General features: G+C 45.1%; 1 protein-coding gene across 1 annotated transcript in view; it reads right to left on the reverse strand.

The window, feature by feature from the left end:
- Positions 1-17588: 17588 nt before the first annotated feature.
- Positions 17589-19615, reverse strand: part of LOC122564163 (protein spinster homolog 3-like) — a 120439-nt gene continuing 118412 nt past the window's right edge. Inside the window, exon 12 of the mRNA XM_043718810.1 lies at positions 17589-19555. Coding sequence (XP_043574745.1) covers positions 19521-19555 — 35 coding nt within the window. The 3' untranslated portion in view covers positions 17589-19520. The remainder of the gene's footprint in view (positions 19556-19615) is intronic.

The following is a 19615-nucleotide window of genomic DNA, read 5'->3' on the forward strand; positions in this document are numbered from 1 at the left end:
AGGCCCCCTCTGCCAGGAATAGTCACCCCTCTCAGGCTCGCATCCTTCCTGATGGACTCGGCAAATGGCTCTCTGCAGCACACAAACAAGGCAGGAGAGAGAGGGCAGCCCTGCCTGACTCCAGATCTGACTGGGAAGCTATCTGATTCCCACCCGTTGATTAAGACTGTACTGACAATGTTGGTGTAGAGCAGTCTGATCCAATTGCAGATTCCCTCCCCACAGCCCATTTTGGAGAGAACATCTCTCATATACCTGTGTGATATCCTGTCAAAGGCTTTCTCCTGGTCCAGGCTGATCAGGCAGGTGTCCAACCCTCTGTCCTGCACGTAGGCGATCGTATCCCTGAGGAGTGCGAGACTCTCAGCGATCTTCCTGCCCGGCACAGCACAGGTTTGGTCAGGGTGAATCACTGACGCCAGAGCAGACCTGACCCAGTTGGCGATTACCTTTGACAGAATTTTGTAATCCACATTCAACAGTGAGATTGGTCTCCAATTTCTGAGATCCTCCCTCCCCCCTTCCGTTTGTAGATGAGGGTGATGATGCCTTTCCTCATGGATTCACTCATGGTACCTGCCGAAAGCATACTGACATACACCTCCAGCAGGTCCTGGCCAATCAAGTCCCACAGAGCGGAATAGAGCTCAACCGGTAAGCCGTCGCTTCCGGGAGTTTTATTCTTTTCGAAGGACTCGAGGGTCAGCTCGTCCAGAGATAGCGGCTGGTCCAGCCTCTCGCGTGTTCTGTCGTCTAAGACCTCCGTGATAGAGGACAGGAACGACTGGGAGGCCACGCTGTCGGTTGGCTTCGCGTCATACAGACTGGCATAGAAGGATTTGCTGATCCCCCTGACGTCAGCCTGAGATGATGTTATTGAGCCATCTTCTTCCTTCCGGCTGCTGAGCACAGAGCTCTCTTTGTGCACCTTCTGGAAGAAGAAACGTGAGCACATCATTAGTGGTCATCTTCCAAAATGCTACAGACTCTGCAATTATTACTACAAGATTGCAGGGTACTTAATGTAACCCCACTATTTAAAAAGAGTGATAAAGACAGAACAGGGAATGATTGATCAGTTAGTCTCACATTCTATAAGGTTTAACGTCTCTGGTCCACATGGACCAAACAACCCCACCGCCCTGTGGCCAACCACCTCAACTCCCCCTCACACACCCCCAAGGACATGCAAATCCTGGGCCTCCTCCACTGCCAAATCAAAGCCACCCGCCAGCTGGAGGAAAAACCCCTCGTCTTCCACCTTGGAACCCTAAAACCACGCGGCATCAACATCAACTTCACCAATTTCAGAATCTTCCCTCCCCCTACCTCATCCCAGATCCATCTCTGCAACACAGCACCGCCCTCTTGACCTGTCCAACCTGTCAATCTTCCTTCCCACCTATCCGGTCCACCCTCCCCACTGACCTATTACAATTACCCCCCACCTGCACCCACCTATCACCTTCCAGCTACCTACCCTCCAGCCCCACCCACACCCTCTATTTACCTCTCAGCCCTTTCACCCTCCATATTCCTGATGAAGGACTTATGCCTGAAATATCGACTCACCTGCTCCTCGGATGCTGCCTGACCTGCTGTATTTTTGACACTATAAGGTTTAATAGCAGAGCATTTGGACAACAGTGACAGGATTGGTCAGAGTCAACATGGATTTACTAAAGGGAAATTGCACTTGACAAATCTGCTGGAATTTTTCAAGGATGTAACTAATTGAGTAAATAAAGGGGAGCCAATAGATGTGGTTTACTTGGACTTTCGGAAGCTTTCAATAAGGACCCACAAAAGATTTGAATCTGAAAAGTTACAATGCATAGAATTAGGGGTAGTGCACAGTCATAGGTAGAGAACTTTTATTTATTCTCTCATAGGATGTGGCATCACTGGTTGACCAGAGTTATTGCCTGTCCCTAATTGCTCTCAAGAAGATGGTGCTGTGCTGTCTTCTTGACCCGCTGCAGTCCATCTGTCGTAGGTTGACTCACAATAACCTTAGAGAGAGAACTCCAGGATTTTGACCCAATGACAGTGAAGGAACGGTGATATATTTCCAAATTAGGATGGTGAGTGGCACGGAGGGGAACTTGAAGGTACTGCTGCTCCCATGTACTTGCTGCCCTTGTCCTTCTAGATGGAAGTGGCCGAGAGTTTGGAAGGTACTGCCTGAGGATCTTTGGTGAATTTCTTTAGTGCATCTTGTAGCTAAGACACACTGCTGCTACTGAGTGTCAGTGGTGGAGGGAGTGGATACTGTGGATGTGCCACCAATCAAGTGGGCTGCTTTGTCCTGGACGGTTTCAAGTTTCTTGAGTGTTGTTGGAGCTGACCCAATAAGACAAGTAGGGAGTATTCCATCACACTCCGGAGTTGTGCCTTGCAGATGGTGGACAGGCTTTGGGGAGTCAGGAGGTGAGTCACTCACCTTAGTATTACTAGCCTCTGGCATGCTGTTGTAGTCAATGTGTTTATGTGGCTAGTCCAGTTGAGTTTCTGGTCAATGGTAATTCCCAGGTTGTTGACAGTGGGGGATCCAGTGGTAACACCATTGAATGCAAAGTGGTAGCGGTTGGGTTATCTCTTATTGGAGATAAGTCATTGGTCAGTGCCTCATATTTGTGTGGTGTAAAAGTTACTTGCCACTTGTCAGCCTCAGCCTGGATATTGTCTAGATCTTGCTGGATTCAAACACAGACCTCTTCAGTACCTGAGGGGTTGCGAATGGTGCTGAACATTCTGCAATCATCAGTGAACATCCCCACTTCGGACCTTATGATGGAAGGAAGGTCATTGATGAAGCAGCTGAAGATGGTTGATAGGCAAGAAACAAAGAGTAGGAATAAACAGGTCATTTTCTGGGGGTAGGCAATGTTTTCACTTTATAAGTGAAAACAGGAAGGCAGATTATTATTTGAATGGTGATAGATTGGACGAGGGGGCAGTGCAATGAGACCTGGCTGGTCTTGGAGACCAGGTGCTGAAAGTAAGCAGCAAAAGCAGAAATTGCTGGAAAAGCTCAGCGGGTCTGGGAGCATCTGTGGAGAGAAATCAGTTAATGTTTTGGGATCAGTGACACTTCCTCAGCACATAATTAACAATCACACAACACAAGGTTATAGTCCAACAGGTTTATTGGGAAGCACTAGCTTTCAGAGCGCTGCTCCTTCATCAGGTAACTATATTGGATTATAACCTGGTGTTGTGTGATTTTTAACCTTGTCCACCCCAGTCCAACACCAGCTCCTCCACATCCCCAGGAAGGGTTCTGAGGAAGGGTCACCGGAACCGAAACATTAACTCTGATTTCTCTCCAAAGGTGCTGCCAGACCTGCTGAGCTTTTCCAGCAATTTCTGTTTTTGTTTCTGATTTCCAGCATCCACGCAGTTCCTTCAGTTTTTACTGAAGGTAAGCATGCAGTTGCAGCCTGCAGTGAAGAACACAAACAGTGTGTTGGTCTTCAGAACAAGAGGATTCAAGTACCAGAGCAGGGATGTCTTGTTGCAATTGTACAAGGTCCTGGTGAGACCACACCTGGAATATTGTGTGCAGTGTCAGTCTCCTTATCTGAGGAAGGATGTTCTGGCTATGAGGGGAGTGCAACAAAGGTTTACTCAGGCTGATTCCTGGGATGGCAGGACTAACTGATGTACGAAGAGAGATAGGACTATATTCACTAGAGGTTAGAAGAAGGAAGGGGGAACCTCATAGAAACCTATAAAATGCTAACAGGTCTAGACAGGGCAAACCAGGAAGGATATTCCCGATGACCAGGGAGTCCGGAATCAGTCTAATGATACGGGGTAGGTCATTCAGGACTGAGATGAGGAGAAATGTCTTCACCCAGAGAATGGTGAGCCTGTAGAATTTTCCAACACAAAGTGGTTGAGGCCAAAGCATTGAATGTTTTCAAGAGGGTGTTAGATATAATTCTCAGGGCTGAAGGGATCAAAAGGTATGGGGGAGAAAGTGAGAACAGGCAACTGAGTTGAATGATCAAACTGTGCTCATATTGATTGGTGGAACAGGCTAGAAAGGCTGAACAGCCTGCTCCCGCTCCTATTTTCTATGTTTCTGTGTGACTTGTCAAGGCTCTTCTTGAAACTCCTTCACCATGTCAGGACCAGAAGACCGAGGATTAGATTCCCTACAGTGCGGAAACAGGCCCTTCGACCCAACAAGTCCACACTGACCCTCTAAACAATAACCCACCCAGACCCATTTCCCCCTAACTAATGCACCTAACACGATGGGCAATTTAGCATGGCCAATCCACCTAACCTGCACATCTTTGGACTGTGGGAGGAAACCAGACCACCCGGAGGAAACCCCACGCAGACACGGGGGGAATGTGCAAACTCCACACAGTCAGTCGCCCAAGGCTGGAATCGAACCCGGGTCCCTGGCGCTGTGAGGCAGCAGTGCTAACCACTGAGCCACCGTGCAGTCCGGAAGAAGAGCGATGCTTGCAAGTTCCTCTTCAAGTAGCTTTCCATTCTTCCTCTGCTGTCATGAGGCTGACATCCTGAAATTCTCTTCCTAATCACATTGTGGCTGTGTGTGAACCATGTGGATTCAAGGCTGAAGCTCACCCCCCACCTTCTCAAGGCCAATCAGGGACAGGCAACAATCTCTGGCCTTGACAGAGATCCTCACATCCACAAATAAATTTTAATCGTGCAGCATCATTATGTTCCAATGTTACCTCCAGCAGACCTGTCCTCCAGTTCCTGTTCAGCCCATCAGTCCTGTGCGTTAGAATTAGCTTCAGCCCTTTGTGATATAGAAATTAGCTTTTGTAATTCCCAAGTTTCAGTCACCAATGTCCTTCTTTTTCACCCTGTTTGAGTGCTGGTCATCCTTTGTGTAAGGAAATACTTCCTATCGTCTGTTCTAGATCTGCACTTCACTTTTTATCTCAGTCCAAAGTTGAAACATATTGTCGTTAGGTATTGTTAAAAATCTTATTTATATCACAGCAGAATTCCCCTAAACTGTTGATGCTTCCTGCAGATCAAGGTCACAGACACTGGAACTGGAATCTCATTGTACTGCACATTCTTTGCGTGTGAGGAGACTGCATGAACAGCTCTGGCCAAATTTTGAATGCTCACACTCCAGCGTCTTTGTGAGGGATGGGCAGGGCTGACATGAAAGTGGCAACAGAATACATACCATCCACTCACAGCCAATATCTGGGTCTCTCCCAGCTTTACTGGGGTCTTGATATGGGCTGCTGTTATGGACCAGACCAAACTCCCTCAAAATATGTTGAGAAGATAACCCAGACCTTAGTTTTTTCTTATTTTAAAGGCAAGTGCCAGGCATTCAGTTCCAGATGCAGTTTGACTGGTCAAACTACCAGGTTTGAAGCAAGACACACTTTATTCACACACTATAGTTAAAATACAACAAAAGAAAGAAGAAATTGGAAACATTAACTCTATTGGAAAACTCAACAGAATAAAAGATTATTTACCTACTAAACAGTTACTGTCCCAATGTCGTAACTTTTCATAAACGCACCCTTGACAAAGGCAAAGACAGAAAAACAGATTGTCTCACAAGCAATTCCAGCAGCAGGAAGAGAACCCCAGCTTTTAGCTGTAACACAGAGAGGGAAAAACAGCTTCAGCATCCGGCTTCAAGACCCAGCAGCTGCTACTGAGAAGTTAAAACTAACAATCCTGGTTCTGTGGGAGCTTGATCCCATCTATTCAGGCTGCTTCTATTACTCCAACCAAAGGCCTCACAAACTGTTTGCTCTAGTGGCTCTGAGTGGATGGCTATGCACCTCTCTCCCAACTTTTCTTCATGAAAAAGCCCAGGACAAAATACATGGCTCAGATGCCTGCTGGAACTGAGCTAATCTTCATTAGCCCTGGAGATACGGGGTTGGGAGGGTACAATGGCACTAATTCAGTTGTGGAGTATTCGAAGAATGAAATGTGTGATGCCAATGTTTTGCCCACTTTTTGTGACATTAAGTCACCTCATCTTAAACGGGTAAATACGCATTGTTCAATAACAAAGTGAGCAAATAATACAGGCCTGCAAATGTTATTCTTTATGAGTTCATTAATGCCCCACATCCACCTTCCCACATGTACCACACTGATCTTACCTGCACAAGCTGGGGCCTATGGTGGGTGTACCCTATGCCCTTTCTGATCTGATGGGCATGCTCAGTGGAAAATCTAAGTTCTAAATCCAAATCTACAGACTGTTCATCTTGCTTTATCATTTTAGGTGAGACATTAAAACTGAATCCCTAGCAGTTTTGTGGAGTGGTTACTACAACACCACTTCAAGGAAGAGAAGGGAGAGATCTGCCCAGTGTCTTATCGCTCATCCAAAGCTCCAAAAGCAGATTATCTGGTCATCATCACTCTGCTGTCTATGGGATCTTCCTGTGCACAAAATGGCTGCCACATTTTCTGTATTACAACAATGGTTACACTTCCAAGGTGGCTTAGCAGCTGTGAAGCGCTTTGAGATATCTGGGGGCTGTGGAAGGAGCTAGATAAATGCAGCAAGTAACAAGAGCAGGGATGTACTGCTGAGGCTGTATAAGGTTCTGGTCAGACTGTATTTGGAATATTGTGAGCGGTTTTGGACTGCATTTCTAAGGAAAGAGATGCTGGCTTTGGAGGGGGTCTGGAGAAAGTTTATAAGAATGATCTCAGGGATGAAGAGCTTCTCATATGAGGAGCAGTTGAGGACTCTGGGTGTGTACTCGATGAAGAATGAGGGATGATCTGATTGAAACTTACAGAATACAGAGAGACCTGGATAGAGTGGATGTGGAGAAGATATTTCCACTAGTAGGGGAGACTAGGACCTGAGGGCACAGCCTCAGAATAAAAGGATGATCCTTTAGAACTGAGGTGAGGAGAAATTTCTTCAGCCAGCGGGTGGTGACACTATGGAACTTCCTGCTGCAGAAGGCTGTGGAGGCCAAGTCACTGAGTGTATTTAAGACATGAGATAGATAGGTTCTTGATAAGGTAAAAACAATGACTGCAGATGCTGGAAACCAGTTTCTGGATTAGTGGTGCTGGAAGAGCACAGCAGTTCAGGCAGCATTCAAGGAACTTCGAAATCGACGTTTCAGGCAAAAGCCCTTCATCGGGAATAAAGGCAGTGAGCCAAGTGTTATGGGGAGCAGGCAGGAGAATCGGGTTGAGAAACATATCAGCAATGATCGATGGGCCAAATGGCCTAATTCTGTTCCTAGACCTTGTGGTTTAATTCTTCCCTTATCTTCAAACATCTCTGGTTTATAACTAATCGATCTCTTTGAATCCTCAGTGAGACTAGAGTGCAGCGGCAACAGGGGGACGTTCTGGAGTGAATAGATGCTTTTTCTTGGATGGCCCATTGATCGGCGATGTTTCCACACGTCAAAGCTGGAATCCTGTTGTTACATAACCTCTCATAACAACAAGCAAGGCTGATTAACCGCCTTACAATGTCTATGCCTCAAACGATTGATCGCTCTTTGAGAGAGATGTGGTTAAGCAATGCAGACAGGACAGGTTGTTAAAGATAATGAAATATTAATGGGTGAATCAATAAATTATTACAGAGTTACAGAATCATTAGACACCAGCTTGACCTACACAAGCTACATGGAGATCAGCAACAGCGCAACAATCTGGTTAATACCAATCATGTATAGAATTGTAAAAGGAAGCTCTTCATTGATCAAAGACTGTCTCCATTTTGAGCCTGCAGGATACTTTATTGTGTGAGCATGCTCAAAGGCTGCAGCACCCAGTGTGTACTCTGAAGGCAATCACTGTCTCGTTACCAGGCAACTAGCTCTAAGCCTAGAAGCCACTCAATTGCATATCGCCCAGAGGCACATTCCAAGGGGAGAGTGTGGCAAATATTTGGCATTTCAGGTGAGGACGATTTTCTTCATCCTGCCTCTGTTGTGCCTCATTTCCTGTTAGGAGAAGGGAGGACTGCAGATGCTGGAGATCAGAGTTGAGAGTGTGGCACTGGGAAAGCACAGCTGGTCAGGCAGCATCCAAGGAGCAGGAGAATCGAAGTTTCAGGCACAAGCCTCATTCCTGATGAAGGGCTTATGCCTGAAACGTCGAATCTCCTGCTCCTCGAATGCTACCTGACCAGCTGTGCTTTTTCATGCCACACGTTTTGACTCATTTCCTATTATCATGTGGCAGTGCCAACCGTGATTGGTAGAAAACTGTATACTCTACTCCCTCTATTGTCTGACCATCACTGGAACGAATCGGAGTGTGAAGTCCAGTGTCAGCTGTATTCTGTTTTCTTTCCATCTTTATCCAGGCGCAATCCAGACATCTGTGTAACTCACAAATGATATTTATTGACATGCTATACATGATGGAGAAAGTGAGGACTGCAGATGCTGGAGACCAGAGTTGAAAAATGTGGTGCTGGAAAAACACAGCAGGCCAGGCAGCATCCGAGGAGCAGGAAAATCGACGTTTCGGGCATAAGTCCTGAAGAAAGGCTTATGCCCGAAACGTCGATTCTTCTGCTCCTCAGATGCTGCCTGGCCTGCTGTGTTTTCTCAATGCTGTACATGGTGGCACAACGACAGAGCAGCATGCATTGTGCTGGACATGTTCCGATCCCCCAGGGGAACCCTCTCTCTGTCAGTATCCTCGCATGTAGTTGGCTGTCTCCATCGATGTTCTGATCTCTGCTCTTGGTAACACAGGAGAAGTCAGATCCAAGAGCGATCCCTGATTTGATGCAATTATAATTTGCAATTTGGTCCCAAGATGGTCAGTTATTGACCAGTTTGTTAAGAGTTGTGAATGTATTTTGGACCAAAGACAAAAGATTATTGCACTCAAAAGCAAAGAAAAGGAAAATGATGCCTTTTTTTTCTCATAACTTGTTTTTAACCTTGCATTAAGCCAGCATTCATTCAGCACATAACTGCTGAGGTTACCAATCCTCTCTCTACAGTGATCTTATGTATGTACAGAACCAAAGGAGAAACATATTGGAATGGATTTGGTGCACTCTAAACAAAGTCATACTTGTGGTCCATTTGTTCATGAGCTTAGCTCCTTTGCCAAGCCTGTCAAGAGGGTTATTGGAACCTTATTCATCTTTTGAAATCAATCACTAAGATGTGAAGTTCAGATCACATTCTCTCTGAAGACCAACATCATATCTTGTTGTTTTCTGAATGTCACACAGTGGGTATATATCTATGCCTTACCAGCTACATGTTCCATGGTGGCACTCTGACCTCCGAGCAACAAAGTTTATTCAAGCCCTCACATAACATGTGCTGACACACTCCAGTGTGAGTACTGGACTGTCAGAGGCGCTGGCTCTTCGCTGAGTTGTTAAGGCTCGGTCTGCTGTCTGACAGTGTGGCGTAAAAGGTCCTGAGGCACTATTGGAAGGACAGAAGATGATCTGTGTTTGCTGTCTTATCCAATATTTCATCCAAAATGATCATTCCCGAGGCCATTTAATTGGTCATTATCATATTGCTGTTTACAAGCACAACTTGGCTTTTTAAAATTAGAGTCCCTACAGTATGGGAAACAGGCCCTTCGGCCCAAAATGTCCACACTGACCCTCAGAAGAGTAACTCCATCCAGACTCATTTCCCTACATTTACCTCTGACTAATGCACCTAACACTATGAGCAATTCACCTAACCTGCACATCTTTTGGATTGTGGCGGGAAACCAGAGCACCGGGAGGAAACCCACGCAGACACAGAGAGAACGTGCAAGCTCCACAGAGACAGTCATTCGAGGTGGGAATCGATCCCAGGTTCCTGGCACTGTGAGGCAGTAGTGCCAACCATTGAGCCACCATGCCACCCCTTTGTCAAGACAGATAGAGGCTATTGTGAACATCAGACACAGTATTTCAGATACGCGCAGAAAGAAGGAGATTTGATTTGAAGCAAACTGTTTTTATTTCTTGATCCAATAAATTTTGATCTAATACTGTTAAAGAGCAGGCAGTCAGAAATGGCCATTGGTACTTAGGGAATTGTGTAGACAATTCAACACAGAGAAATACAAATTGCTGTAGATAGGGCCAAAAGACCCAGGAAAGAGATACATAATTTGATGAAGGAAATGTCATTCATGGAAGACCAAAGTTGGCCAGGTTCCTGATTGATAAACCATCAAAGCCATTGTAAGACTGCTCAGTGACCATGAGCAAAGCTGGATGGGATTAAAATCTCAATGTTGAGCTGGAATTGTGAGGCCACACTGCTATTTAATCAATCTTTGAGAATACACTTAGAATACTGTGTATAATTCCGTGTGTATAACTCTTAAACTATGTATAAGCACATGCCATGAATGAGAAGACTCAGATAGTAAGCACTTGATTGTGGATAATATCTTGATCAAAATGTAATATTTTATGCAAATTATCACCTGGTCGTACAGAATTTGAATACTGCTAAACAAAAACTCATGCTGTTTTCATCTTGTTCTCAGTAGGACAGATGCAGGAATGCAAATTTCGAAGGGAACAACAATTTATACTGCATGAGAAAAGGGGGCTAATTTGGCAACTGGATTCTAGATGATTGAGTTAATTCCATGGCGATCATATTACAGACCCACAAACTTTCATTTTTTTTGTTTACTTTTTTTTAAAAAAGGCTAGTTAACAATATTGGATGAAGTGTCACACCTTTTTAGGAATAACCTTGTTATTTTACAAACCATAGAAACTTCTCAGGCTTGGGTGCCAGGTGATTAGGAAGTAGGATGCCAGGTGGATATAGTACCCAGTAAGTTAGCATGCCAGTTGGGTAACGTGTCAAGGGAGCCTGGTAAGGAATGGTGTGCTTCTTGTGGGTTGAAGTTGCTGGAGGTTATCAGGTTCAGTAGAGAGGATTGTTGGGTGCTGGAGGATGTAACGCATGCAGTAAGAGAGGGAAGAGGAGAGGGTTGTTTTTGGGTTAAAGCGGGGATGGAGTGTGGGTTGTTGTCTCCCATGGCAAGGGATGGGGGGGGGGGGGGGTGGTTTCAGCACCCAGAGGTAAGGTGTTGGCTCTTGGGAGGCAGAAGATGTCAGACAGAGATGGGAGATGAGAAGGTGTCAGGTCAGGGTCTGGGAGGTGTCGGGGCCTGGAGGAGTGTAGTTGAGAGTGCATGAGGTAAGCTCAGTGGGCATAATTATCCAGGAGATAGATGAGGTTTTTAAATTCAGTTTAAAAGTAATTTTAATTTACTTCTAATGAAGTAACTATTTACTTAACTGCAGCAGAACCCTCCAGATTCTCTGATTTCAACTCCTTAAGAATCTGCCACCCCTGGCATTCTGCACAGCTCCTCTGAGCAACTCCCCATCTACAGTTCAGAGACAACTGTCTAGCTCTGGGGAAAATCCATGCTTTATTGTCCTAGCTGGATAGGTCATATCTGACCCATCTTTCACATTTTGGAGAGGACAAGATATAGGATAGAATTTCAAAATGGTTTTGGAGCTACATTGTCTTGTGTAGGTGCGCACATATATATCCTGAGTGCCACATCACTCAGCTCTGCCAACATGCCAAAGCAAAAACGCATCATTCCACCACAGAGATTGGGTGGGGGAGGGGGAAGAGAGGGATTTTTGTGTCTAAATGTCATTACTTTGAACTTCTACAAACCACAAGAAAGACAAGATCACTCGATGGATAGGAAAGGGTATGAAGATATTATATTTACGGATTTCAGAAGGAAGTCAATAACAATTTGAAGAAGAGATGATTGCCAGTGATAAATGCACCATGCACTTGGAGATAACTTTGCAACATGGGTTGGTGTTGGGTTGGGAGATCAGAGATAAAGAATGCTTGCGATATTGGGATGTACTCTAATGGAGCTGGATGTGATTAATGGTGTTCCTTAGTGCAATATACCTCAGTTTTTCACTAATTATATTAAAGGCCTGGACGTAGGGAATATCCAAGTATAGACATGCATCTTGATTAATGCAGGCAGTAAATTATGTCAACCTTACTAGTGGTTAGAGATGGACTCTGGTTTGACTGATTTTAAAAAGAGCCTTCCCTTAAATGACATTATACTTTAGTACTGGAAGCTGATTAAATCGCACCTTTCAAAAGGAAACTGAAAAATCCTAACAAGGAAGAAATTGTAAAAGCTGCAAGATCAAGGAAATGGAAGCTACTCATTCAAAGAGACAGCGACAGACAGGAAATGATCAGGGCCCCCAGTCTCTGACCCAACAAAAAGCCCAAGGAAGGAAGGGGCTCCAACCACATACTCCAACCCCAATCCTGCAAAGTCTCCAGTGATCCTGACAATTGTGAACTTCCTTCATTTCTCCCACCTTCATCCTTCATTGGATAGTGGATGGGTGAGATGGTCTCTTTGCAGACTACATAGAGTCATAGAGTCATACAGCATGGAAACAGACCCTTCGATTCAACTCGTCCATGCTGACCAGGTATCCCAAACTGAACTAGCTCCGTTTGCCTACGGTTGGTCCATATGCCTCTAAGCCTTTCCTACCTGTCCAAATGTCTTTTAAATATTGTAAATGTACCTACCTCCCTCACTTCCTCTGGCAGCTTGTTCTATACCAGTACCACCCTCTGTGTGAAAACGTTACCCCTCAGGTCCCATTCCATTCACACCTTATGGGGTGACATAGTGGCTCAGTGGTTAGCACTATAGTTCGATTCCACCCTCAGCTGACTGTCTGTTTGGAGCTTGCACATTCTCCCCGTGTCAGTGTGGGTTTCCTCCAGGTGCTCTGGTTTCCTCCCACAGTCCAAAGATGTGCAGGTTAGGTGGATTGGCCATGCTAAATTGCCCTGTAGTGCTCAGAGATGTACAGTCTGATTGGATGAACCATGGGAAATGTGGGTTTAAAGTGATACGATGGGGGCCTGGATCTGGGTGGAAAGGTTTTTGGAGGGGCAGTGCAGACATGATGGGCTGAATTGCCTCTTTCTCCGCTCTAGGGAGTCTATGATGTTATCTAATGATTCTGAGTTTTGGAATAATGTAGAATTACAAATCTCTAAGACCATCACATAAACAGAATGAGGGAAAGGCTTCAATGGGAAATCTATGTGCCTGTCAGTAAAGTGGATGTAGATCTTGACTAGACCTTCATCCCAATCCTGAAGCTGACCTGTTATATTGTTTTGTAAATAGCTCTTTCAGTTTTAAGGCTCCTCCCAGCTTATCCAGCTCCAGGTGACTGTCGAGAGCCCTGAAAGGGAGATCTCTCTTTCTGCGATGTGTCATATTTAACAAAGGCCAGAAGTAGTTGCTTAGAGCATGTAACTAATAAAATAATACTGACATTATGCTGGTGCATATTTTATATTAACAATATAAAAATATAATTTTATTGGAATGGGAGCTGGCCATTCAGTTTGTCAAGGCTTGATCTGATGTTCACTTCTCCCATCCATTTTGGGCTGTATTATCCATTCCAAACAACAATTACTCCCCAGCCTTGAACATTTTAATTAACCTCCAGCAACTGCAGCACTGTGGGAGCGAGAAATCCTTTGCGCAAAAACGTGTTTCCTTCTTGTTTAATTCCAACATCAAAACAAAACATCTCCGTTCCTTCAAGTGTAGTTAGACACCGTCAAGAGACCTTTGTTTGATCAGCACTCGACCCAGCTCGAAATGTAAGATTGTTTTCTCTTATTCTGAACTTGCCCACAGGAGCACGCCAGCTACTCTGTATCGATCCCATCAAATCCTTTAAGCAAGAATTGGATTATCCCTCAATCTGCCAGAGGAAATAGAAGACAGGTTTATATAACCCATTGTCATTGTTTAACTCTTTCTGGGTGAATGCACCCTTTCCAGTACTCTTCCTAAGAGTCAGTGTTTAAATCTGCATACTGCATCCTGTAATCTCAGAGCTAAGTTTACCCATAGTCTGAAACAGGATCCTGCTGGCGTTTGATGTCTGCCTTCAACCATCCCACTCTGTCTTGTGTCATCTTTTGAGCTATAGGGAGAGGCTGGACAGGTTGGACGTCTTTTCTCTGGAGTGTCAGAGACTGAGGGGGCGACCTTACCACTGCCTTCCCTTACTGTGCAAACCCTGATGGGATTGCTCAGAGTTCTGCGGGGTGGTATCCGGGTTCAAAATGACTGATCGAGGGACCCAGCTTTGGGGACTGTATTCCTGCTCAAGTCACCCCTCTGTCTTTGTCTGTGACCCTTATTCCCTACCCATTCCTGCCATCACTCTGGTGCCTGAGAGTTAGCCCTCAAGTTGGTATGTACTGGAAGCAGGGACCACCTCCTTGATGGTACTGCCGTTGTTCAATAGATCTGATTGGTCAGCTACTTATAGAGTCATAGAGATGTACAGCATGGAAACAGACCCTTCGGTCCAACCTGTCCATGCCAACCAGATATCCCAACCCAATCTATTCCCACCTGCCAGCACCCGGGACTAGATTGGGTCGGGATATCTAGTTGGCATGGATGGGTTGGGCCGAAGGGTCCATTTCCATGCTGTACATCTCTATGAGTCTATAAGTAGCTGACCAATCAGATCTATTGAACAACAGCAGTACCATCAAGGAGGGAAGGCAGTGGTAATACAACTGGAGTAAGTAACCCAAAAATCCCAGGTTCTGAAAACATGAGTTCAAATCCCACCATGGGAGATGGTGAAATTTGAATTCAATAACAATCTGAAGCTAGCCTAATGGTAACCATGTGATCATTGTCACTTGTTGTAAAGGCTCATTGGGGTCACTAGTATTCTTTAGGGAAGGAAATCTGCCATCCCTACACAGTCTGGTCTACACGGGAGTCCAGACCCAAAGCAATATGGTTGACTCTGAAATGGCTTGGAGAACCAATTAGTTCAAAGGCAACTCAGAATGGCAACACTAGCCAGGCTTGCCAGTGATACCCCAAAATAATCTTTTAAAAATAGTGAACCCATCACCCGCTGTTGGGAGAATATGGCCTCATTCCTAGGGCTTACGCCCAAAACGTCAATTCTCTTGCTTCTCCGATGCCACCTGACCTGCTGTGCTTTTCCAGCAACGCACTCTCCACTCTGAATATCAGCAGTGGCAAGATGAGGTGCTGAAGTTGGCTTGGTGGGTGGGACTTCTGCCATCAGATTTCTTGTGTGGGGATGCTTGCAGCTGTCCAGTTAAGTGCCCAAGGAGGGAGGCCTGTCCTTTCAAAGGGGAAAAGTGGATTACTGCTGGCACTCCGAATGTTGGATCTGGAGGAGTTGCCGGGCAGGGCAAGTTTCCGATGATAAGGTCATGGAGAAGTTTGAATACACCTTCTCAAGGGGCAATTAGCGATGGTCAATAGCAGTTGGGTCAGCCAATGGTGTCCTCATCTTATGAATGAATTAGTAAAAGAAATATAAGTTTTAAAATTACATAAACAGTGAGATGCCAGGGCTTTGAGGTTGCTTGGCATAATTCCCATTGATGGAGGCTGTAGAGGAGGTGGGGGGTAGGCCATGTGACAGGAGATGATCAGGCAATAGCAAAACAGTAGCTCACACCCACATTAAGACAGTGTTGTGAGGTGTGTGTTTCAATTCACTTTAAATTAAGAACCCAAATATATTAGAAAAAAAGCATACAAATTGTTAAAAAAAGGATTTAGTTCCACTTTAATATATTTACTATGATTTTTGATGCATCCGTTATTCATAAGTATACTTCCATATACACATATAGATATACAAAAATAACTCATATATAATGTAAGTACATTAAAATGTACATTTACACCAATATTTCATACAGATACAATTAATTCAAACATCTATCTTAATAATTCTTTGAGTACTCAAGTATAATCTCATATACACACCTTACATAAAGGTGCACATTCTGATACAAATATTATACAGCCTGTACCCTGTGAGTGCACAGGACTTTAAGCAGACTGCTTTGCTGCTCCTGAACTACAAGTGAAAATTTTCAAACACAAGATTGTTCCGAGGTGATTTCCTGCATCCTCCGAATTACGTAACACATTGCAGCAGATCACAAAACATTTAGAGTGCTGCAAAGCATTTATCATATTTGATTTGTTGAAAGAGTGAGATGGAGCAGATTGAGAGGATGCTGATGTGGCACAGAATCACTGGTATAGACTAGTTAGACAGAACAGCCTGTCTCTGGGCTGCAAAATCCTGCAACAATTTCATCTGGCAAATGCGAGCATTTGCAATGATCCAGCATTAGTTTATTTGGGATTTTTGTTTTGGTGCTTTCTATGCTCATCGAAACAATAAAGCATTTTGTTTCAATAATTCTCTTTTCTGGTGCTTGTCTACAGACATTAAAATGAGTGATATCACTACTAGAGATGGCAAATACATTTTAACTTCTTTGATATTCCGTGATACTCAGTGAAGTTGCCAATTTACTTGGAAACATGTGAGGTAGGAGACATAGGAGAAAGTGAGGACTGCAGATGCTGCACATCAGGGTCGAGAGTGTGGTGCTGGAAAAGCACAGCCGGTCAGGCAGCATCCGAGGAGCAGGAGATTCGATATTTTGGGCATTAGCCCTTCATTAGGAATGAGGCATGTGGGCTGGGAGAAAATGGGAGGGGGGGGCTGGGGAAAGGCAGCTTGGAAAGCGATAGGTGGATGAAGGTGAGGGAGAAGGTGATAGGACAGGTCCGGAGGACGGTGCCGGGTTGGAGGTTGGGACTGGGATAATTTTGGGGGAGGGGAAATGAGCAAGCTGTTGAAATCCACATTTATCCCGTGTGGTTGCAGGCGGAATATGAGGTGTTCCTCCTCCAGGTGTCGGGTGGTTAGGGTTTGATGATGAGGAGGCCCAGGACCTCCATGTCCTTGACGGAGAGGCAGGGAAAGTTGAAATGTTCAGCCACGGGGCGGTGGGGTTGGTGGGTGTGAGTGTCCCAGAGATGTTCTCTGAAATGATCCGCATAAGATGTCCTGTCTCCCCAATGTAGAGGAGACCACACCGGGTGCAATGGATACAGTAGTTGACATTGGGAGAGGTGCAGGTGAATTTCTGGTGGATGTAGAAGGATCCTTTGGGGCCTCAGACAGAGGTGAAGGGAGTGATGTGGGCACAGGTTTTTCACTTCCTGCGGTGGCAGGGGAAGGTGCCAGGAGTGGGGTGAAGGCTGGTGGGGGGGTGTGGACCTGATGAGGGAGTTGCAGAGGGAATGGTCTTTTTAGAACACTAATAGGGGTGGGAAGGGAAATATATCTCTGGTAGTGGGGTCCGTTTGGAGATGGCAGAAGTGGCGGAGGGTGATGCATTCTATGTGGAGGTTGGTGGGGTGGAAGATGAGGATCGGGGGGTTCTGTCCTTGTTGTGTTGGGAAGGGTGGGGCTTGAAGTGAAGGAAATGTGCTGGAGGGCATCGTCAACCACGTAAGAAGGGAAGTTGTGATTGTGGAATAAGCGGGCCATCTGGGAATTTCTGAGGTGGAATTGGTCATCTTGGGAACAGATGTGGCGGAGGCGGAGGAATTGGGAATAAGGGATGGCATTTTTACAGAAGGTAGGGTGGGAGGAGGTGTAGTCTGGGTAGCTGTGGGAGTCGGTGGGCTTGTAGTAGCAGAAGTAGACCATTCAATTCAGTAAGGCCATTTGTGTTTTGAATTTCCCATCCTGCCTTGGTGGTACAGTGGTGAGCACTACTACCACATAGTTCCAAGGACCTGGGCTCAGTTCCAGGTTTGGACCACCATCTGGTTCGAGTTTTCCCAGTTTCCGTGTGGGTTTCTTTCAAGGTACTCCAGTTTTCTCCCACAGTCCAAAGATGTATGGATTAGCCTTGCTAAATTGCCCCGTAGTGCACAGGCTAGTGGATTAGCCATGGGAAATACAAGGTTTTAGGGATAGTGTAGAGGGGATAGGTTTGGATGGGACACTTCCAGAGGGTCCATTGGACTCAATGGGCTGAATGGCCTGTTTCCACACTGTAGGAATTCTATGATTTGCACCTCACCTTTGATTTCCTTGCTTAACACAAAGCTATCTATCTTAAAAATCTTTAATGAGTTCCTTTAGAGGCAGAGGTCTAAAGTTGCACAACACTCAGTGAGAAACTAATCTTCTAATCTTTGTCCAAAAAGGATGACTTCTAATTTTAAAACAGTGTCCCCTTGTCCTGGACTGACTTCTGATGAGGAAACGTTGTTGAGTGACAATGAATTGAAAGTTTTCGCTGTCTGCTCAATAAAGATTATTCCCGAATCAACAAAACTCACTTCCCAACACATCTGGTATTGAAAGCTGGCTTCAAACTCATGTTTGAACCTATTGCGCTACTTATGTTCCTATCTTTACAAATGCTTCTAAACTGCATTCCTGATTAGTACAATCCTGGCTTTCCCCTTCCTTTGTCTGGATATAATTCTCAAAATCGTTCCTTAAGATAGTGACAGTGCCATTAGATGGAGATTTAAATAATTATCGGAATAAATAAAGTAGCAGCAAACTGGATTCAATGGGATAAGGGCCTAAGTGAGCATGCCTCCTGTGGTTATGGAACACTATTGGAAAGTGTCTGTGCTTGACACGAAAGGTAATGTAGAGGCTGCTTTACCAAGCAGCAAGGACACAACTGTCCCTGGTCATGAAGAACAGTAGGCACTTGGGGAAGCTATGAAAATGTGGATGGTGCCTGTGGGTCAGGAGCACACCCTCAGAGAGGATAGAGGCACAGGGTGATGTGGTTTGAGGTATTTGGTCTGGCAGGGACTCAGCTAAGGGTGGCTGGCGACGTGTCAAAGAGAACTATCTATTCTGGATGAGACTTTAAAGCTGTGTTTGCCCTTTCAGGTGGGTGTAAAAGATTTCTTGGTACCATTTTGAACAAGAGCAGAGAGGGAAGTGTCATTCCTAGTGTCTTGGTCAGCTTTTAACTTTCAACCAACATCAATAACACAAATGACTTCTGGTCACTTCTGGGGATCTTGGCATCTGCAAATTGGCCACTGTGTATCCTATAGAGTAACAGTGACTACATGGCGACTGAGTAATCACTAAGTGTAAAGTGCTTTGGGGTGCCCTGAGGGAGACTGCATGGGAGTCTCTTTCCTTCCTTATGTTCAGTCAAGGTAATGGTTTTGTAAAGGGCTCTTGCTAGGCAAGGGGGCAGTAAACAGCGCTTTAGTGCTGCCCACAGCTGAACCTTTAATACTGTACTCTGATCAAAGTGCTTTTTTTCTGAAATACCACCAAAGACCTTGTTACCATTGGAAACGACTTTCAGAAGCAGAGGAAATTGGCTACACACTTGATTTGCTCTATGTGCAAGGATGATGAGAGTGAGGAACAATGTGAGTAAGGGTTTCTAAAAGCCCCTATGGAAAGTGCTGCTTTTCTTTTGTGTAAAATACAATTGCAACCATCGTTTTTATCGATTCAGAACCTTATTGCTTGATATTCCAACCATTCATAGAATTGTCTCCTTCGGTCCAGCTTTATCCAGTGAATGGCTCCATTCAACTCCACACCTCACCGCAGGCTTGATGGTAGTGTCTTAGCCTTTTGGGTTGGGGGTCACTTCCTCCGAATCTGCAAAAAAAAGACAAAAATCAGTTAGTTAACAGCAACAGCATTTACAACAAGCTGCCT

Source organism: Chiloscyllium plagiosum, chromosome 28 (genome assembly GCF_004010195.1).
Source record: "Chiloscyllium plagiosum isolate BGI_BamShark_2017 chromosome 28, ASM401019v2, whole genome shotgun sequence".
NCBI classification, from domain to species: Eukaryota; Metazoa; Chordata; class Chondrichthyes; order Orectolobiformes; family Hemiscylliidae; genus Chiloscyllium; species Chiloscyllium plagiosum.